General features: G+C 38.7%; 1 protein-coding gene across 2 annotated transcripts in view; it reads right to left on the minus strand.

The window, feature by feature from the left end:
* The window catches only part of Plxdc2 (plexin domain containing 2), a 407,901-nt gene that overhangs the window by 14,598 nt on the left and 369,693 nt on the right, over window positions 1-23,610 (minus strand). For both annotated transcript variants that reach the window (XM_033759775.1, XM_019205160.2), the window contains exon 13: window positions 20,107-20,267. In XM_033759775.1, the coding sequence (XP_033615666.1) occupies window positions 20,107-20,267 (161 nt within the window). The remainder of the gene's footprint in view (window positions 1-20,106; window positions 20,268-23,610) is intronic.

Consider the following 23,610-nt stretch of genomic DNA (forward strand, 5'->3'; position numbering starts at 1 on the left):
AATCATCACATCTTCAGGTTAACCCAGGCCCAAAGACTCGCACTGTAGTTTCTGTGGGGAAGTCAGGGCCGAGTTCCTTAATCCCCTTGCTGAATCCTTATAATATGCTGAAATGCTACGCATTCATTTCCCAGCATCCAATCCCTTACTGCTCTCCCGCAATCTTACACTTATCCCCAGGTTTCTACTGAGGGGATTAAATCATTAGGAAGATGCTAATCTCCCCATCCCCTTCAATGTATTTATGTCTGCTCATGCCTCCTCCTCTGAAATACTCTTCTCTGTTGCCTACTGAATCGCATTCCTGTTCAGCAATCAAGCTACGAAGTTATGCTACAAAGTTACTTCATTCCTCTTCCTCCAGACATCTTCAAGGCTCCTTGCGTTGTTTCTTTCCTCTACGTCTACATCCACATCAGAAATAAAATCTTTGATTTGATGTTTCTTGTAGGCTTGATATTTATCTGTCTTGAATATCTACTGAAACCACAGCCTTCCTATCACAAAACCATTTTCCCCGCCCTGGAATCTGGTGCTGGCTCTCAGGCTACTGATGATCTCACTGTCAAGTTTTTTTTTGTCTTTTTCTGCATCGTGTCTAGAACCCTTCTCATTGCTCCAACCTCTCCTTTCTTCGCCTTCTCCTCTTTGCTGCCGGATAAAATCCCTTGCATCATATATATAAATTTTTTTTTTTTTTTTACTTAAACCAGTCTTTTCTGGTTCGTAAATACTAAATATTAACATGTCCTAAGGGTTAATCAGGGGCACTCTAAATCTCTCTCTTCTCCATGGTGATCTTTATTCCCTTGGATTCAACTTCCCATATTTATCCCCATATATATTTATAGGAAAATATATTTCCTTTGTTTTCTCAGCTGGAAGTTGTACCTTCATTCATTTTTCTTTAGCTGCTTCATGAACAGGGTCAGCTATGACATAACTACCAGCTCAAACCAAACATCCTTAAAATCCATCCCCTCATTTTCTTTCCTAAAATTTGCCCTCTGACATTTCTAATTTTGTCATTAGACTATTAAATTCCCCCGACTCTCAGATTCTGCACTTAGGGAGTTATCTTTGATTTCTTTTGCTTCATTGCCCATATTCAAAGCAATGAAGGACACTCCCCATGTTTATCATGTGAGCTGCTAGGATTTCTAGAAATTTCTTCATTTCTTGGCATCTCAGTTTTTTTCCCTGTAAAACAGGAATATAATAATACTTACATTTACTGACCTCACTGATAGTGAGAAAGCAAATCGACTGAAAGCACGTTCAGAAATGAGGCTTATGCAAATGCAAACTATTAAATTCTGTCTTCCTCCTTCATATGGCTCTTGAGTTACTCTATTCCATTTTCTCCAGCAAGACCCAAATTCAGCTCTCAGTAGCCTCCTCACACTTGTATGGATAAGATCTCCTAATTCTTTTCTGAGGGGTCTCAATTGCCACAAGGGGTTATTTTCTACTACAATTGAGTAATAATTTGCTCTTAGACAGGCAATTTGCTCTTAAGAAAAGTAATTTGCAGTGGGCGTGAAAAGAAGCCAGTTCACCACTGCACAGTGGCTGGGCTAAAAGACAAGATAATGCGCTTGGTCATAAATGGTCTAGTAAAAGTCAAATGTGAGTTAGTGTTGTTCCCTACAACAATAAGACTGGCCACCCTCCTCAAGAAATTCTTCTCGTAAACTTATTTGTGTCAGGAACACGAATGTGCTTCTAGATGAAGTCAAAGAAAGCTGGCAAGTTAAATTCTCATCAGCTGTGACCTTAGGGGCGGTAAACAGGAAACTGTTTTCCTCCCTAAAGTGACTGCATGCTTTCATCCACACTCAATCAGACAATTAGGAAGCAGCCCCAAAGGACAATTTGCGCCTTCAAGTCCCAGAGTGGTGACTATTCATTTGAAGACAGTCCTATTACCTGAAATATGATGTTTTCAGTCAAACAAGGGCAAAAACAGGCCTTCATATGAGACCGATCTGTTACAATTCAGCTTTGTATTCATTTAAATGAAAGAAGTTAAACAGTCGGGCCGGGGATTTAGCTCAGCGGTTCAGTGGCCTGCCTCGCAAGTGCAAGGACCCGAGTTCGATCCCCAGTACCAAAAACAAAGAAGTTAAACTGTCACTGTTTGCTGATGATATGATACTGAACATAGAAGGCCCAAAAAATTCCACCAAAAGACGTCTAGACTTTACTGACAGATTCAGTAGCGTAGCTGGATACAAGGTCAACACCCAAAAATCAATAGTCTTCTTGTATACAAATAACAAAATCACTGAGAATGAAATTAGGGAAACAATTCCTTTCACAATAGCATCCAAAAAAATGAAATATCTAGGAATCAGTCTAACAAAGGAAGCAAAGGATCTCTACATTTGAGAACTACAACACTCTGAAAAAAGAGATAAAAAAAGGATATAAGAAAATGAAAAGACATGCCTTGTTCCTGGGTAGGAAGAACCAATATAGTGAAAATGGCCATACTTCCAAAACTGCTATACAGATTTAATGCAATCCTGATTGAAATCCCAATAGTATATTTCACTGAACTAGAGAAAACAATCCAAAAATTCATTTGGGACCAGAAGAGAGAGAGAATAGCAAAATCATTCTAGGCAACAGAGACATGGCAGGGAGTGTCACAATCCCCAATTTGAAACTATACTACAAATTCACTGTGATAAAAAGAGCATGGTACTGGCAAAGAAACAGACCCAAGGATCAGTGGAATAGATTAGAAGATGCAGGAACAACTCCAGACATACTCAGCTACCTCTTCTTTGACAAAGGAGCCAACCATCCTCCCTGTAGGAAAGATAGCCTCTTTAATAAAGGGTGTTGGAAAAACTGGCTTTCAACCTGCCAAAGATTAAAAGTAGACCGCTATCTTTCGGTATGCACTACACTAAAATCCAGGTAGATTAAAGACAAACATTAAAACAGAAACACTAAACTTGCTGGAAGATGGGTAGAACTCTTGAAGATACTGGTATAGGAAAAGTCTTTATAAACAAATCCTCAGTAGCACAGGAACAAGCAGAAAGAATCAACAATCTGGGATCTGATCTTTTAAAAAAGCTTCTGTACTATAAGAGATATATCACCAACAGAGCTAAGAGACAACCTACAATGTGGGTAAAAAAATTTTACCAGCTGTTCTTCAGACAAAGGTCTACTATCTAGAATATATAAAGAACTCAAAAAATTCAGCCCCCCAAATATAAAGACCCGATTCAAAAATGGGCATCTGAAATGAACAGATTTTTCTCAAAGAAGTAAAAGCAGCAAATAAACATATGAAAAAATGTTCAACATCATTGATCATTTGAGAGATGCATATGAAAACAACACTGAAATTCCACCTCTCCCCAGAAAGAATGGCTGCTATTAAGAAATCAACCAATAACAAACGCTGGTAAGGTTGTGGGGAGAACTCCATCGTTTATGGGAGTGCAGACTGGTGCAACCACTGTGGAAATCAATATGGAGATACCTCAAAAAACTAGGATTAGAGGTCCCATTTGACCCAGCTATCCCCCTTCTGGGTATCTTTCCAAAAGAATTAAAACAATCATATCACAGTGCTATATGCCCACCCATGTTTATAGTGGCAGAGTTTGTAATGGCTAAAACTTGGAAACAGCCCAATTGCCCATCAACTGGAGTCTCAGTGACGAAGATGTGTTTTTTGTTTTGGCTTTTTATAAAATGGAGTGCTACTCAGTTATATGTAATGAGAAACTAGAGACATTTATAGCTAAGTGGATACACGCTGAAGCCATACTCAAGTGAAATTAATAAGACACGTGTAAATGTTGAATAGTTTCTCTGGTGTGAAAAACTAAGTGTAAATATGGATCAAAATGCATAATTGATATTGTATAATAGGAAGAAAAGGAGTACGGGAAGTGAGAGGGGTAGGGGAAAGCTAAGAGGGGAAAGAAAACACGTAAGAAAAGGAAACACTTGGAAACAATGTCATTGTAAATAGGGAAGGGTAGAGGAGGTGAAGGGAGGGTGGGAGAAGGGGGAAAAAATAACCCCGATGCGTCATGTAAAGGTACAAGATCCGAGTGATGAATGCACCTGTACTGTATACCTAAAAATTACCAATGAACTTAATGGAAAAACAGAACAGAACAAAACAGAATAAGACACTAGAAATGAGAGCTGTTACTCTGGTCTCCCAATCTAATTTTATTTCTTTTCTTTTTTGCTTTTTGCTTGTGTACTGCTACGGACTGAACTGTGTCCCCCTAATTCACAATATGATGGTATTTGGAGACACAGCCCAAAGGAGGCAGTCAAGGGGAAATGTATTTTTAAGGGTATGAGAGGACTAATGTTTTTCTCTGAAGGGACACTCTAGAGCTTTCTCTGTGTGTATATGTGCAAGTGTTCCTTCCACACCCCGGGTGCAGACACAGCAAGAAAGTGGCCTTCAGTAAGGCAGAAGTAACCCTTTGGCACCTTGATCTTGAACTTCCAACCTTCCAGAACCATGGGAAAATAAATGTCTCTTGTTTAAGAAAAAAAAAAAATATATATATATATATATCGTAAGCTTTTTATTTTCTTAACCTATTAAGGTTCTACATTGCAAAATGGGTAAGCAGAATGGCGGATCTTTTTAAATACGAGAATCTAGATTTATTTATTTTGCAGTTTTGGAAAAGATGTACACTGTCTTTTATCAAATCAGAGATTGAAATAAAATAATTATGCTTTTGGCAGGAAAATAATATAGTCTCAGTATGGCAGGGAATTAAAAGCCAAGGAGTATGTGATTCAGAAGATCAGTGGTAGGCGTATTAACAGATGCGATGTTATAACTAAATAATAGCCAGTGTTTTTTCAAAGACCCCTTTAATTTCCACAGACATTTCATTGAGGGTACAATTCATTCATTCAGTGATAAAGAACAGCTCCTAACCACTGTCCTGGTGTTATGTAAGCCAGGCTACAATTCTAAAAGTAACTCCACTTGTAGTATTAGAAAAAAAAAGCAGTAAGAAAGGAAGATACCTGAGATATATCACTGAGAACCTATTAGAAACAGTGGGTTTTATTGTAGAATTAATGTCACGATATCCAGGAGCTGGTGCCATAGGCTGTGAACTAGTGAGAATGCTTGTTCTTTTTCCTTCTGCTTAGCATTTGGATAACTCACCAACAGCTACTCAAGGAAAAAGAGGAGGGACATTACACTTTAGGAAATGGGCCAGAAACAGAAAAATTCTGCCTGATCTCATTTATATGTTGAATTTTAAAAAGCAACAGAAGTCAAATCCATGTTACGGTCTACATCTAGATGCCCCCCGAAAACCTCCTGTGATCACGAGACTTTGGAAAGTGACTGGATCACAGGGGCATTGTAGCTGACTTGCCGTTAAGAATGGGAGCTTGGTCAGAAAAAGCTGGCCGTGGTGGGTGGTCTGGAAGGTTAAATCTCCCTTCTGGCTTCTTGCTGGACAGCTCTCTGTTTCCTGGCTGCCAGGTATGAGCAGTTTCTCCTCCACCAGGCCCCTATGCCATGCTGTTTCTTCACGGGAGCCTGCTCACCATGGGCTGAAACCTGAGCCAAGATAAATGTCTTTTCTTTTAAGTTTTGTCCCAGCGGCAAGGGGAAAGTGACTACGACAGCCCAGAAACAGAGTGGAGCAGTGGTGGCAGGGGTGAGGTCAGAGGGTGAAGGAAGGGGAGAAATAGGACAAGGAAGGCAAAATGTAAGTTGTTATGAATAAATCTAGACAGTGTCTAGCAGGATAACTACAGTTAATCATTGTATACTACATTTTACAGAGAGAATAGATTTTGAGTGCTCTTATCACATTAAAAAAGGAAGAAAAGATCCAAAGAGGAAGGGGAAGTGGGAAGGGTTGGGGAAAGAAAAGAAGGGAATGGAACTAATATGTAAAAAGGAAAAAATGGAAACAAACTCTTTGTAAATAGGAGGGGTGGCGAGGCTGAAGGGAGGGCAGGGGAATGGGGAAAAAACAAGGACCAAGATGTATCATGTAGAAGTACAAGATCGCAACGAGGAATGCCATTATATTGTATACCTAAAATGTACCAATACAATTAATGAGTGAAAAAAGTAATCATGGAAAGTGATGTACAAGGCACACTGGTTTAATCATTTTTCTGTGTGTTTATAACTCAAAATACCATGTTATACATCTTAATTATATAACATTTAATAAAGGAGTGTGTGATACATTACATGTGGTGAATAAATGCCGGCCATCCCACGCACAAATACGATGGCTCACTTCTTCAAATATTCTCACCCTGTTCTCTCCTCCAGCTCCATAGAAACCACCTTTTCTGGTCTCCACTACCTCTGCCATATGGATTTTTATTCCACTTCGGCATTTTCTCCTAGTGTGGGCGCTGTAACAGAAGCTGGCCCTGCCCGCTCACTTTGGAGAACCCTTTTGGCACTGCTTCTCTGGCCCTTGGCAACCACCTGCGTTTGCAGTTGGTTCTCCCCACTCTCCTGCTGCGGACCCCACACTGGCTGTGTTTCCTCATCAGTATCCATTGACTGTTTTGTGGTTCTCTTTTTTTCTGCCTGCCAGACATCTTGTGACTTCCCCTTTGCTATCTCCTACCCAGACAGCAGTAATATGCAGGTCTTAGTAGTCTGCTGTATCTAAGGCCGATGTTGTACTTTAGCATGAGTTCTCATCTAGTTCTATTGCCTATAAGTTTGTAACTTTGATATCTAGTAGTTCTGTCTGTTTTTATGTGGATACTTTGAAAGACCAAAAACAAAAAAAATGCTACTACTATTACTACCAACTTCCAGAATCTTGTATTAGGGCTTCCTTTTGACATTTAAGGAACAATTTTGCATTTACTATTAAGTCACTGTTGATTATGACAAAATCTTTCACTGATTTGAATGAAAATGTTACTGAACACATTGGAGTGTTACTATTATAGTCATCTTTCATTTAGAAAGAAAAAATAGGCAATTGTTCTATTTAGTGAGATAAATGAATCTATCTATGTATGTTATCTATCTTGAGATAAGTAATGTGCAAGATTAATAAGGCACTATTTCCTTAGTAAAGAATCAGGGAGAAAAGTACAGTAGTTGCAACTTCCTGATAGATCCTCCTCATCATAATTAGAAATTCTCACCCTTTCTATGTCAAGGAAACAAATTCACATTATGTCTTGGATGAGAATCAATTACATACTCTATCAGCACAGGGAGTTTCAACTTGAATGAAGTCTGTGTTTGCTATATTGAAAGAACGAGTGAGAAGCACTTTCTCCACCAGTATTCACCATTCTACTGATACTAATGACAACAGATACTAATAAAATAGGAATGGGAAAAATATTCACGTTAATTGGCTGAATATGGGATGAAAGGAAACAGAGCAGCAGAAGTCATACTGAGTAGTCAGAGCCTTCGTGTTAAAATAATCTCAGAGTAGTCAAAGGCTCTCAGAATAGCCGACCTTAGGAAAATGGAAGAAAATGATAAAAATGGAAAAAAAAACACAAAATGGCTTGTTTATAAGTAGAAAATGCTAAGTGTGCTCCTCCTGCTTCTTTGAAGAAAGGATGCACATTACATTCAACTACCAGTATTTTAGCAAAATTTGTGGAGAAGATTATGGGAAAAAAGCAAAGAATAGCACTCCGTGGGTCTGGTTCTGTTACTTTCCCCTGTTTCAAGTAACTCTACTGGAAAATATTTGGTTAAAGCATTTTACAGTGCTTATTATTATAGCAGTTAAGTTCCTTGGTTTTTTGCAGACTCTTCAGTAGAGACAAAGGTAAGTCTTGCTTGTCCTGTGGTGACATGAACGTGAACTCGAGGGCAATGCTCAACACTACGAATTTCCCTAAAAGTGGGAGAGCTGGTGCCCCTTCCCCCAATTTCTACCTCACAAAGAGCTCTGCTCTCTAGGTGAGAGACTGTAGCCATCCTGCGGTTCGCGCATGCTTCATTTATTTATTTTTTTCTCTGTGTTACTCCAAAGCTGAGATGTGTGCACATCAGGTACTACAAGCATGCACACACACGCACCTTCTACTTTATTTTGTACCTTTCATGTCTTCCTGAAACATACACAATTCTTGAGAGAGAAGGAAATAAGAATATCCCAGGTTTTCAGGGGCAGATGAACGTTACATTCATCCCCTTTTAAACACTTGTTCTAGGAAGCCCTAGAGGTCTTCCTGAGTGCTTAAGCAGCTCTGTCCAAGTACAAGAAGCTGTTGAATCCCGGGCATCTCTGACCAGTAGAGACCCTTTAAAATGAGTTGCAATTCATATGTTCACATCTTCCTGAAAGATCTCTGGGTCCATTCCACAGACTCATGTGCCATCTGGTACTCAGAACAAACCAGTGCAGCTGGCGGGGAACTATCCTGCTGCTCTCTCTATGCTTGTCTCAGCAGGAACATCTCCTTCCATTAATCCATTCCTGCAGGAGCTGCAAGTTTGCAGTGTTTGGGACACATGCGAGACAACCATGTTCCTCTTCCAGCACGGGGCATGGAATGGACCCTACCACTTCTGATGCAGCTGTGCAGCTCTTCATGGAGGCTATGATCCACTTTTATTTTATTTTTATTTTTATTTATTTATTCTTTTGAGACAGGGTCTCACTATGTAGTTGAGACTGACCTGGAACTCACTATGTAGCCGAGGCTGGTCTCGAACTCACAGTGACCCTCCTGTCTCAGCCTCCCGAGTGCTGGGATTAAAGGCGTGCACCAACATACCCGGCTTTATGATCCACTTTTAAATGTTAGTGCCATACTATAAATGATAAAACTGGAGAGCTTTTCCCACTAAAATTCAATATTCTTTACCCATTCTCATGTTATAACAAATTGTTTCCATATCTACGTATTCAAAATTCAAGTCTACATCAAGCTACTGAGCTAAATATCCCAAGGTCAACACCAAGGAAAAATAACTCGGAAAAAAAAAGATGTAACGTAAATTCAAACCACAATCAAAAAATTTTTGTTGGAGGTTTTTGGTCTCCACCAAAGACTTCTAGACTTAACTGACACTTTTAGCAGAGTAGCAGGATATAAGGTCAACACCCAAAAGTCAAAAGCCTTCTTGTACACAAATAACAGAGTCACTGAGAGAGAAATTAGGGAAACAATTCCTTTCACAATAGCATCCAAAAAAAATGAAGTATCTAGGAATCACCCTAACAAAAGAAGCAAAAGACCTCTACCCTGAAAACTATAGCACTCTGAAAAAAGAGATCGAAGAGGATATAAGAAAATGGAAAGACATCCCCTGCTCCTGGGTAGGAAAAATCAACATAGTGAAAATGGCCGTACTACCAAAACTGCTATACAGATTCAATGCAATGCCAATTGAAATTCCAACAGTATATTTCACAGAACTAGAAAAAAGAATCCAAAAATTCATTTAGAACCATAAGAGACCTAGAATAGCAAAAGCCATCCTCGGCAACAGACACATGGTAGCAGGTATAATAATTCCCAATTTGAAACTATACTACAAAGCCACTGTGATAAGAACAGCATGGTACTGGCAAAGAAACAGACCTGAGGATCAGAGGAACAGACTGGAACACTCAAAAACAACTCCAGATGTACTCAGCTACCTCATCTTTGACAAAGGAGCTGACCATCTTCAGTGGAGGAAAGATAGCCTCTTTAATAAATGGTGTTGATGCTCCGGGGATTTAAGTCAGTTGTTCGGTGGCCTGCCTTGCAAGTGCAAGGACCCGAATTCAATCCCCGGTACCAAAAAATAACAAATAAAAAAAATAAATGGTGTTGGAAAAACTGGATCTCAACCTGCCAAAGATTAAAACTAGACCCTTATCTCTCACCATGCACTAAATTAAAATCCATGTGCATTAAAGATCTAAATATTAAAACAGAAACACTAAACTTGCTGGAATATAAGTTAGGCAGAACTCTGGAAGACAGTGGTATAGGAAAAGACTTTATGAACAAATCCTCAGTAGCACAGGAGCTAGCAGAAAGAATCAACAACTGGGATCTCATCTTATTAAAAAGCTTCACTGCAAAAGAAACCATCAACAGAACCAGGAGACAACCTACAATGTGGGAAAATATTTTTACCAGCTGCTCAGACAAAGAACTATTATCTAGAATACATAAAGAACTCAAAATAATCAGCCCCCCTCAAATATAAAGACCCGAGTAAAAAATGGGCATCTGAAATGAACAGACATTTCTCAGACAAAGAAGTAAAAGCAGCAAGTAAATATATGAAAAAATGTTCCACATCACTGGTCATTTGAGAGATGCAGATGAAAACAACACTGAGATTTCACCTCATCCCATAAAGAATGGCTGCTATCAAGAAATCAACCAATAACAAATATTAGCAGGGTTGTAGGGAGAAAGGAATCCTTCTCCATTGTTGGTGAGAGTGCAGACTGGTGCAATCAATATGGAAATAAATATGGAGATACCTCAAAGAGCTGGGACTAGAGGTTCCATTTGACCCAGCCATAGCTCTGCTGGGTATCTTTCCAAAAGAATTAAAAGAATCATATCATAGTGACATATGCACACCTATGTTTATAGCGGCACAGTTTGTAATAGCTAAAACTTGGAAACAGCCCATTTGCCCATAAGTTGAAAACTGGATAAAGAAGATGTGGTTTTTCTATAAAATGGAATATTACTCAGCCATAAAGAATGAGAAATTAGAGTCATTCATAGGAAAATGGATACACTTTGAGGATATACTCCTAAGCGAAATAAATAAGTCACATGTGTGTAAATACCAAATAGTTTTTCAGGTGTGAAAAACTATAATGGCACTCAATATCCTAATGGGAAAATTAACAATGTGAAATAGGAAGAAAAGGGCTAAAGGTGTAGGGAAAGTGGAAAGGTTAGGGGAAGGGGAATAAGGGAAAAGGAAAAAAAATGTGAGAAAATGAAAAAATAGAATTAAAGTGTTTGTAAATGGGGAGGGGGAGTGAAGGGAGGGCAGGGACAAGGGAAAAAAATGAGAACAAAGACCTGTCATGTAGAGGTACAAGATCCCAGTAATGAATGTAACTACTGTATACCTAAATGTACCAATAAACTCAATGAGGAAAAAAAAATAAAATATATCCTAAAGAGGAAATGTTTCTTGTAATCACAGGCATGTGCTCAACCAGGAACAACTTTTTAAATACATGAAGGGGTTTTTCTTCTATTCTAAATTTATCACATCTATAGTGATTTTTAATTACTATATTAATTAAAATAAAAAGGCACCAGCCAGGGATTTGGCTGAGTGGTTCCACTACCTGCCTTGCAAGCACAAGGGCCTGAGTTTGATCCCTGGTACCACAAAAAAACAAAAAACAAAAACAAAAACAAAAAAACCACACACACACACACACACACAAAATATATATAGGCACCAATTAGCCAGAAGTAGAGAAGAAAAACAAAGAACTGATTCTAAGAACATTGCTGTAAATTTGAATTGAAAATCATTAATTGAAAATTATATTGTTTACATTAAGAAAATTTATAGTGATAAGAAAATAAAATAATTTTAATCCATTTGGAAACTAAAAATACCTTAATCATTTCTAATAGAATTAGAAAAGGCAAAATGACTGCATTATTTATTAGTTCCTTTATATTTCTGTTCCCTAGATTCTTAATTTTTAAATTGTGAAAGTCAAGATTGAATTTTAGTTTTCTTACAATCGCAAATAATTCTGTCAGTTGTGTCATAATAATCAACATATTTCTGTTGATGTATTTCTGCCTGCAAAAAATTATGAACTGATAAAATAATTTCAAAACAATAAAAATTCAATATTATATACAATTATAATTATTGCAAAAATTAAAATTTTAATGTTTTGTGTCCACAGATAGATTTAAGTGCTCATTTTAGTAGAGAATGGTTATCAAAGTTTCAAGGAAGAAATTACTCAATAGACAGTAACCTTCTCTTCAAATGGTAACAGAAAAAAAGAATTAGAATACCTAAGACTATATCATGTTCTTAAAATGACATAATTCATATTTATGAGTGCTCCAGTAAATTGTAGCTTTGCAACTTTTCATTTTTATTCATTCGGGCCTTTCAGATATTCAGGGCTTCCCTCTGGAAACTGTCTATTTTGACTGTATTTATTTTCACAGTGTTATGTATTATTAAAAATAACCAGTGAAGGGATGATAATTAAGAAGGAATTAGGGCAGAGAGCTTGGTAAAGTATATATATATCCAGTATATTTAATTATTATTCTCAATCAAGGGAAGAAACTATTTCATTAAGCTTGAAACACTATTTCTGTTTTAGGAACTTCTAGTAGTATGATACCCAGAAGAATAAACTAAAGATGACAGAGATTTGACTGTGATGATTATATATAAGACGATCACCATGAACTTGAACTGATATCTCAAAAACATTCAAGTTTCTAGTATCATGGAAATGAGAAACGAAAGCAACAGTCATACAAACAGTGACTCTCTTTTTAAAAAGTAGCCTGATTTCACCTATTTTTCCTCACGTTTTGCTATCCTTCATTCTTTAACAAGGTGGCTGAACCGTTTCAGTTCTGCCCGCTCTTTCGTCCCTTCTCGCTGTTTATCAAAAGTGAGCACTACCTTTTTGCTCCTCTAACAAGAATTTCACTGAATTGTTTTCTTCCCCTTGACTTTTCTGGAAGACTGAAAGAAGACTAAGAAACACCTTAAGGGCAAAACTCAGTTATATAAATGTGCACCATCAAGATAGAAAAAGATCTGTGGTGCCATCATATGATTTCTCTATTTACTATATGGGTTAGTCATCAGATCGTGTCTTCCCAAGAGTTTCTTATCCAGCAGCTGCAGAACAAGATGCCAAACTTTTAGTAAACGTTTTTTTTTCTACCAAGCAGCAGCTTCGTAATCCTTCCCTGGCTTCTTTCTTTGGCTTCTCTCCTGGTGGCACTGTTGATTGCCAAGGAAAAGTTGAGGGCCACAGCTGCCTGTGTTTCTTCAATCATAATCTCCCTAAATCCTTGTTATCTATAAATATTCTCTGGGATGAGGATGCCAAACAGCACAATGGAAGACATTCACTGTGTCGGTGCTTTACAAGATTAGGCCAAGGGAACAGATGAGGAATCCTGAGATGAAATCTTGAATCTACAATTGTAGGTCCCAGGACACAGGCAGGCTAAATCACCATCCCGAGTCCTTACTTCTACACTGAAGACACTTAGGTTGCAAAAACCAAGGGGTCCTCTGGTCTGAGTTTATATGGGTTTTATAGCATCTAGATCCATGCAACTCGGTACCAGAGGTACTCAAAGATAAAGAGGCAAGAGATGCCTCTTGGAAGGTTAACATGGACTGCAGGTTGTGTGTACTTATCTTTCCATCAAGGGTGTCTGTAGTATGTAATGCCAAACTCTTAAGATAAAACATAAACTCTCAAGGAAATACACTTGTGGTAGGTACTTGGGGAATTCCTATACCTTATTTTGGAAAAGTGATAGAATTCTAAGTTGCAGGTATATTGTTTCATCTTTAACTCCTATTATTTTTTTCTAATAGAAAATACTGGGCACTTCCATGAAAGACAGATATTTTGGTCCCCCAGAAATGACACCAATGTAAAAGCACGATGGAGATGAGTGACATTCAAACAGTTATGTATGTTCAAGTTCTATTGAGAAAATCATCTCATCTCTTCTACTCAAACCAGTATGTGCAGTTTGAGAATGGTGAGATTGTTTTCTTCTTCAGGGAAATCAACTGTTCAAAACAGAGTGTAGTCTTTTTTCTAACTTATTCTTTTTAAATAAATGTATATCCAGAGGTCCATAAAGTGTCCTGAGGATGAATGATGCTAATGGTAATAATAACCCCGTTTATTACAAAATTGGATGTGGAGAACGAAGATCATAATAAACTCTTATTGCCCTGGTTATTTGGTGACTAGTATCTCACTACTCACAAAAGGCAACATTTCATCAAACATTTTACAACTAAATCGCCCAGGTACAACCTATACGTAACCTAACTTCAAATATCGTCCTCCTCTGTCTCCCATCAGGGGAAGGTAAGTTCTGGGAGGGCAAGGATGGACTCTTGTTCACTTTGGGGACTGCTGTATCTCAGGGACGAGGCACTTGAGAGAAGCTTAACAAACATTAAATAAGTGCACTAGCGAATGGTCAATGTATCCGTGGACTTTAGAAGCCTTCTTTCTACTCCTGAAAGCTTCAATCTCCTTTCTGCTTGCTGAAAATCAGTTTGTTCTCCATTGTTTAAATGGAGGTTATCAACACATCCTGATTTTCCTTTATTTGAACTTTAAAATTCAGCGTGTGGCTCACAACCGTCTCGTGACAGACCAGTCCCATTTCAAGGGCTCTATAGTCACAGACAGGTGATAGGTACCCTGAGGACAGAACGGTGCCACACCTGTGTTCCCACCTATATTTGGAATGGGAATTACAGCCTCGATTTAAAGACAAACTCCATTGCCCTGCCTGAAGCACGGGAGGAGATGTTCCAGTAACTTTTGCTCTCTTTGTTACCATCTTGGTAATTTCTATGTTCCGATTCCTTAGTCTCTGAGAATGCTTCAAACAGTGCTCTTGATTTTCACTTTTTCATTTACATTAACTTTAATATTTCACTCATATCTATTTCCTAAGGTTTTGATCATCCTTATCACTAGGTTCTTATCAACTTCTCTTCATTGTTAGACATACAGAATGATCTAATATGTACAGGTAGTTGAATACTAGCTATTGTTTAAATATACTAAGAAAGGGCTGGGGATTTAGCTCAGTGGTTCCACTGCCTGCCTCACAAGCACAAGGTCCCGAGTTCGATCCGCGGTACCAAAATAAATAAATAAATCAACAAACTGAGAAAGATGAAGACTGTTCAATGTTAGTTCTTATTGATATTGCTAATTTAAATTATTTTACTTAAAGTACAAATATAGAGACTTTTCTTGGGGGTGCTGGGTGCTTGGCCATGTACATGTACTTGCTTGTTATGTACACAGTTCTGGGTTCAGTTCTCAGCATGTGTACATGCTTGCACACACACACACACACACACACACACACACACACACACACACACACACACAGAACCTTCATGAGAATATCTATTTTGCACTTTGTATGACTACTACTTTACAATATTATTTTTACCTTCACTTATATTTTATGTATTTTATTTTAAAATTTTGAATCATGGTATGTAAATAGAATTCAATAGTATAACACTGTTGATATCTGACCTATATGCATATAAAAATTTTATCACAAATCACAGAATTTATGACTAGAATGTGCAACAGTCTTTAAGTTTAATGTGAAACAGAAGGCACACTGAATCTTCCAAACAGAGAGCAGTCTTATCACAATCTAGCAAAACCTAAAGAACGCATATCCTTTTGGATATTCTGTCTGTTTCTTTCAAGATAATAAACTTCATTTTAAAAAGATTTAAAGGAAATATAGATACCCTTGTAGATTATAAAAGATTTCAGTCGGAATCAGACGTCTTTTCAAAAGCAACTGAGAAAAGCCACAAAGGAAACACAAAATGCAAGCTATCTAGTAAAGACTCAAAGAAAATGCTCAGTATAAGATATGAGTAGGATGAGGGAAGATTACAGGAGATAAGTTCGTGAACAATGGACTATTCTGCTGGATGGAACAGATGCTAGATGTTTTGGAAAAATGGAACTATTGTTCCAGAATCAGTGTATGGAGACCCTGGAGGTAAATGGTCAATTCACTTGTTTATGGGGTGATGCTTTGCTTTATGATCTCATTTCCTTCCTCCTAACAGGAAGTTTAAAAGCTAAAGGCCTATGTACACATTTTATGTGAGGAAGAGGGTCTGTGTCCACAAAACATATAATAAATAACTGGTCTACATTTTCTACAAGCATAAAATACACAGATAATGGTGTCATTATTATTATTACTCAAAATAGACAATGAAAACAGCTCCATGAATAGGTGTTTTCCCTTGGGTAGTGATTTTCTTTTCCTTTGGTACTGGCAATTGAACGTGGGTACTTGTGCTTGCAAGCAAGGTGGGGGAACCACTGAGCTAAATCCCTGGCCCCCTTGGGTAGTGATTTTGACAATATTTATTAAATTCTTTAAAACTGTTTTTCCTTTGATTCTACCTTGGGAAACTATGCCTAAGGACATAATGTCTACCCCAAGGTATACATCATCAGAAATTTCTATTTACAGCAAATGAAGAAAAATCCTTACCTCCCAAGGAGGTGGCACAGAGCAGGGGTGAAAGGTGTGGTCTCAGTGCTTGGAGACCCTGCCCCAAATCTTGACTCCACTGGCCACTTAATGAGTGCTGCTGAGTAAGGGGACTTAATTCTATCCCTCTACTTCCTCATCTATGAGATGGAGACCAAGGTACATGGTAGTACCTATATTATTTAATAAGGTAAAATGTGTAAATCACTTATACTCATGAATTTAATAAAGATTAGCCATTACCATATGTTCGTAATGGGACTACTATAAAGGAAAAAGCTGAGAAGAGTCCATGCTGCAGAAAATGCTCCCTGAAAGGAAACCGGTTGTATAAGCTCCGTTACGGCCATGAGGGCAGAGAGACTGAATTTTATCCCAATATTCCGAGTATCTAACACAGAAGGTCATTTACACAAGGGTCCTGGAAATCTGGATTTCACTGTAAAATATGAAGGACAGACACGGGTTCATATGTGGACGTCACTGAACTTCAGATCACAGATTAGTGAGACACAGACTCTGCTCTAGAAACAAAGGCAAGGTCGTATCTCAGTTTAACTGGTAGCATGTGCTGCATGTTACTTTCGACGCAGTCCGTGGCTGATGGAGTAAGTGGTCCCCAAAGGTGTCCACGTCCGAAGCTACAAAACCTGTCCCTGTAGCCTCGCATGGCAAATGGAGCTCAGCGGACTTCGTAACGGGACGGCATCCTAGGTTATTCTGCTGGGCCCACAGAGCCACAAGCGGCCCAGTGAGCAGATGGGAGAGTCAAGGTGACTGTGTGTGTTGTTTTAAGATTCTAGGTTTGCAGCAGTGTGTTACAGCGGTAATGGGAAGCTAACGCATCTTAAATTAGGTGGAAAAAAGTTTGTTTTGACTTCTAGCACATTAGGCCCTTCTGCGTTCTGAATTTTTACTTATTACCTCAGAAGTAATCAATATGGACTGCTGAACGAATGGTGAATGGAATAGTTTACAGCTATTAAAATCATGTTTACAAAAAGTTCATAATACAACCGATGTCACTTGATGAAAGAGAATATCAATTTGTATTGCAATTAAATCACAGTATTGAGTGAGTAAACATGAAGATATGCATGTATGAACTGTGGAAGAAAATTAAAATATTACCAGTAATTGTTTCTGCATGTTAGGACTAGCAATAATTTTCCTTTTACATTTCTGCACTGTCCCACATCTTCTGTGGACTGGCATCATTTTCAGCCCGGAAAAACACATCAATGTTATTTAAAAACTAGACTGCAGAACAACATGAAAAATAAAATGCAATGGAAACAATATCAGCCTACTCAATCCCTTTGTGTCCCAGCAATTTTAATCTGATTAGTGATTGAAGATCTTCAAAAGACTAGGTCTAGCGTGACCGACAATACGTGGTCCATCATAGACCTGTATTTTGGCTTTGCAAATATTCATTAGCTTTCATAGCGGCAAAGCTGTGATCATCACCTTCAGAAACACCCACTGACCAGCCACTGCAAGCTGCGTCATCACAGCAGGGTATCATGAGGGGGTGATTTAAGGGGTTGTTAGCAGTTGACTCAATGGGAAGAAAAGGCACAGATGAGAAAAGATGCGCAAACACGCAGAATGATTCCGCCTCACTCAAGTGTGGAAAGCTGGGAATTAGTCCCAGAATGACTGGGCGACCGTGGGTAAGTCATTCCCCCACTCGGCGCCATTGGGGTATAGGGCTATGACCTCTAAGGTTCATCCTAGCTCTAACACTCTATAAATACATGGATATGCCCGTAAAAATACTCCACACACACACACACACACACACATATGTGGATATTTAGACTCTGCTTGCTAAGCAATGAGAAAGATTCAAACAGGCAAATGTACAAAACAAAGTAGTGTTATTCTGAAGTCTCGTCTTGTAGACGTACAGGGATTGCTTTTACTAAAGGACAAGCTTTCGCCAGGTTATGTGCATCATGCAGTTTGCTGCTAATATTATCACCATCCGTTATACTCCACAGTGTACTAGAAGTCTCAAACACATGAGAGCTTAACAGTAATGACAGCCCAGCGTCTGCCGGTCACCGTGGCTTTCAGCTTGTCACTTGCCAGATCTGTGACAAATGTACTCACAACCTCCAGGAATGTCCAGAAATGCCCACTTTGTTCCATGAAAATAGAGCCTGTTGACAGAAATTAATGATAGCGTTCCAACTAATGCAGTGCCCGGTCATTGCTCAATAACCGTGACGTTAAAGGGGGCGCCCTTTCTGGAATATTCAAGTTTGAAATGTCCTAGGTGGAATATTTATTACATATTTTATGAAATACTGACAGAATATCTATTTTGGAAGAAAATATAAGTTATTCAATGACATTGTTTTTTAACTGAAGGAGTCACGTATGGTGGGATTAATTACACAGATTTAACTGTAACACAAGACAGGTCAGTGTGAAAGAGCAGTGTAAGTGGAGAACTTCAGAAATGAAAGACAGATGTCAGCCATCCGGAGACAAAGGTGGTCTAGGAAGATTAGAGGGTACATGGCACTGAAGGCTGTTTGGCTGTACTGGGGTGGGAGAAGAGGCTTCGCTCTGCTGGTGGAGCAAAGAGAGCATCAGCAGTTTCTTTGTGGCACCAAGCATTGCGGGCCACATGGAGCAGAGCTGGGAGTGGAAAGGACATTGTTCCCACTCCAGGTTGGGCAACCATGGATGAAGACGGAAGTGATACCTACAGTCTGGACTGCAAAGGGCTTGAGCGCCTGCATAAGGGGATTAACTTTACTCAGGAAATCCCTCTTAGGACATTAAAGCTATTATTTAATTGATTGCATTCACTGATTCCTGTTAAAGAGGCACAGGTAATTTGAACCCTAGAATTTTAAAAGGCATTACATATAATTCTTGCCTCAAGCAAATGAGCAAAATTCCAAGCACGCTTTCTGCACATTACACCATGAGTTAGAACAGAGGGCTTACATGTTTCAAACTCTGCAAAGGTTTCCTTATTATCACCCTAGTATCAGCGGTATGATTTGGTGCTGGCAGAGAGGTGGCCCCAAGAAGACGGCAGAGGGAAAGTTGCTCACACGGGGAACACAGGAAACCCAACCTTCTGGGGGACCGAGAGCAACATGGCTGTGCTGACTATATCTGGTGGTTTCTATGCTCCCCAGTTCCAGCTCTCTACATGCTCGGGCCTGGCTCTGGCAACCATACACAGTCCCAGGTCCTCACACCTGTTTGGTCCTGGCACTAGTACTAAATCTACATTTTGTACATGAAATCAGAGCACAAATTCAAGATGGGGCTCCTCTGTCGTATATGTGCATGCATTTATATATCAATGTATAAATACACACATTATGCAAAGTGAAAAGAGCATATTCTGTAGTAAAAGCAGATGTGTTCTCCATAGTTTGTGAGGGTATCGAGAGCAGGCCCACCACATTGTATCACATACACCATCAATACGCAATTAGCACTTACTCATTAATTAATTTAAGTCAAATCCCTCAGCCCCCCAACATAGGCTACATTTCCCCCTGGGCTTAGAAGAACAGCTGGTTAGCATACTGGGTCTAACAGGACACAAATGTGTGGTTTCTATTTTCCTTCAGATCTGTAGAGAAGCAGGATAGCTTGTTTCTTCAAAAGCTTCAGAGATGAGAGGCCTGAACCCGTCGTGTGAAGGTCGCTAACCTGTCACTGTGTCCGTGTGTGCCCACGCGTGTGTGTGTGAGATCAGTCAAGCATATGCTGCGTAGTAAACCCAGGAGATGTGTGCAAGAGCTCACAGCTCATGCGCCGATGTGGCCTTCCTGGGCTCTGCCTGGCACTTACCTCAATGAAGAAGATGCTGGCTGCTGACGTCGGATGGTGGTACATGTAAACGGTCACCAGGACGGCTGCTGCTATAATGAGGACCAGGATGAGGATCCCAACGATGAGGCCGGCGTGGAGGGTCCCCCCTTTCTTCTCAGCTGCACTGTCATCTGTTGAGGCTGAAAGAACAACCCAGCTGTCAGAGCCTTTGCAGGTGAACCCTGAAGTGCGTTTTCACTTGGAGGGAAATCTATGTTTTTAATAAAGTAACACTGTCTTTTTCTTTTGCTTTCTGTTCAGCTTGTCTTGTCCATGCAACCAATCTTAGAGGTTTTTTAATTAATGGAAACTCCATATATTAATGAGCAAAAGTAAATTTATAATTGTATTTTAATGTCCAGTTCAATGAAGAAAATAGCCTTTATTCTAAAAGTACTATGAAAAATCTGACTCTAACTGTCCAATAAATATAACTTTGACTCATTCTCATTAAGCCAACAAAGTTGCCGACAAAAAAATTAATTACGTTTTGTAAGCTCCTCTTTCATTTTCTTTTGGACATTTTGAATAAAAGAGCATCAGGTGTCTTTTGGTGGGCAATATAGGTGTTTTCAGAAAGTCTGTGCATGAATCAAATCATAATTTTCAAAATCAGTTTTAAAGCGAAGTGCTCTTTAAAAGCAAAACAGATGGATGCTAAATGACCCTCATATAGTTTTATCACTATCTAAAGGGACAACCACAGCATATGAAAGAAAATATTCCACCATGCCACAGCTTGATATCATTTTCTCTAACTTCTACAGAGACGCTTGTCACTATAAAGCACATTTTCAGAACTAGGAAAGCGAGGAATTTAATTTCTGAAGTAATAGCTATCCAACACTAAGTGAATCAACCAAATAAAACTAATCTCCAAAGTCTTCTCTTGTTCTAAGATTTTGTAATCTTTGATGACTGCTCAGGCATTTAGAGATCTTCTTAAATTAGCTGCAGTAGGTAACTGTATCTTAGTGTATAATATGCTTGGTATTTTTGAATCATTAGATAATTCCTTAAGACTTGAAGAAGTTCCAGACCAGTGGATCCTGATCCCTCTATTAACAATTTGCCTTTTTATTTTTTTAATCCTTGCCTCTGTGTTAAGCACTTTTTTTGGTCTATTAAGCTTCATTCAGTAAGAACAGATTTCTGTTATTTTCAACTTCTGCTAATAAAAACAAACATGTGACCCATCAGAATTAAGAGACACACATGAATTTACAGAATTCCAGAAACAGCAAAGAAACATATGACCCTAACGCTTCATATGTGACCTTTAAAATGTTGTTGCCATCGTTCATTCCTTCCTTGAGACTCACTGCTGATGTTCTGTTGTCTCCAAATTTAATGCTCAACTGCCTAAGAGTTCCCCTTACATGACAGCAATTTACTAGCGATAGAAGATCAGATTTCAAGAGTAATTCATTATTTCAAAAATTTGTTTACAGTGTGCCAGGCAGATTTGCATTGCTTTGTGAATACCAAATCCACATCATGTGAGGGAGGCACTTCTAACCAGCCCTTTTTGAAAGATGACACAAGGTCAGAGGGAAATTAAGAAGAGGGCTAACACTTCAGAACTTTGAAGATGGAACTGGGCTCAACACAAGCAGGCTTGGCCTAGGAGTCTGAACTTTGAATATTTCTCTTATGAACAATTCTTCACTGTATAGTGCACTATATGCACTGCTGTTTCCTCTTATTTCATGTTATGGGTTCTGGCAAAGAAGTATGAAAAGACCCTGACCATTTCACATAATGGAAAAGTAATTTAAAAGGTGGTGAAAGAATTAACATTGGGCTTCCTAGAGTCCTGTCTTGTCACTTCTCTGGGAGTGGGGTTTAAGTCAGTGTTTGGGGAGTGGAGAGGGAGGAAAAGAAACAAAAGAAAGAAAAATAGAGCCTCTTGAAATGGGCCAGGGCTATCATAATTACCACTTCTGCAATAAAAGTCAAACGAGGCCATAATAGATGACTTCATCTGTCTAGTTTTCAGTTAATATACCTCCACCATGTGTTTGATAGCAGTAATTACCCAACAGGGTTGCTGTGAGAACTCAACACTCAATACATAAAAAGTCTTAAGCGAGTACCTGGCATGTAATAAGCACTAGTTAATGCTGAGCTATTATATTACTATTAATGTATACTTTTATATAAAACAGATTGCAGTAAATTATACTATCATATTCACGATACCATATAAACTATGTCAGTGCCCTTAACATTTGTGGTTTTGAAACACTGGCCTCATTCTTAAGTATGGTTACATGACTGCATTTCGTGAACTTGGCTTTTTAAAAACATTTTTACAAGAGTATGATACATTACTTTCATGGGAAAATAGGGTTAATTCAAATGCTGCTTGGGGGTAAAATGTGACCAAAATATCTGCTTGAGTAAATAGGAAATTTTGGACTGTTCCTTTGAATCTGAGATAGAATTCACCCAGCTCTACCGCCACCCCTTCCTCAAGTGATCTACCATCTTCTCCGTCCTTTCATCTCATCCGTCCTTCCAGCCCTCCTTTCATCCACCCACCTCATCCACTCATCCTCCTGTCCACCTACCCATCCATCCCTCCCCTGTTTCTGTTTCTGGGGTTCGTAGTCTTTTATATATAGCACGCTAAGTTTCAGCCTCACTTCTTTTACCTGGGGAAAGGAAGGGAAAGGAACGTACTGTGAGTTAGTCCCAGGCTATCGCTTCCCAAGTGCGCCAAGGGACCGGAACCTGTTGTGGAGGAGGTAGGCAAGAGGCAGTCCTTCCCAGGAAGGAAAAAGAGAGTAAGGAGCATGTTTTATCCAATAAGAGCTTTTGTCAGAACTAAGATTATCTTTGAATCTCAGGACTTAGTTTGCCAATCTTGGGAATATAAGTGCTCAGATTTGCACCCTAAATGTGGTAAAGGTCACCTGTGCTTTCATGAAGTCATAATTACCCTCACCATAATCCCTTACTCATACTTCCAATAATGATTTAATCATCTCATCTGTCTTTTAAAACTTTTCTTTGCACTTCTCTTAGATGTTAAGACACTTGGTCATGTCTAATGCAATTTTTACATTTTTACTTGTTACTAGCCAAACAGATTTTATAATATTTTTGGATGATCATTTCAATACAATAAGTAATTTTCATGAATTCTCAAATAGTACTAATCAGTCATGAAATATTTAGAGATTCATGAGCATCATATGACTTTATAATAAGTTGTAACTAGAATAAATCATTTAAAGAGAAGTGTAGCAAAGTTTCTATGTATCCCAAACAGGTACTCATTTTAAAAATACTTCTGAGTGATCATCTGAATGGAGTGACCAAAACTGCATGTGTATTTTTGAAGAACACATTTTTTCCATTTCTATCCTGTTTAACCATTTTTGTTTGCTAGTGCAGTGATTCTACAATCAGTGATTCCTACACAGCAAAAGCCCCTGTATTTAAGGTCTTCAGAAATTCATGGACACAGGTATTATT

The sequence above is a fragment of the Fukomys damarensis genome, unplaced genomic scaffold (assembly GCF_012274545.1).
Source record: "Fukomys damarensis isolate Sample0158 unplaced genomic scaffold, DMR_v1.0_HiC HiC_scaffold_37, whole genome shotgun sequence".
NCBI lineage: Eukaryota > Metazoa > Chordata > Mammalia > Rodentia > Bathyergidae > Fukomys > Fukomys damarensis.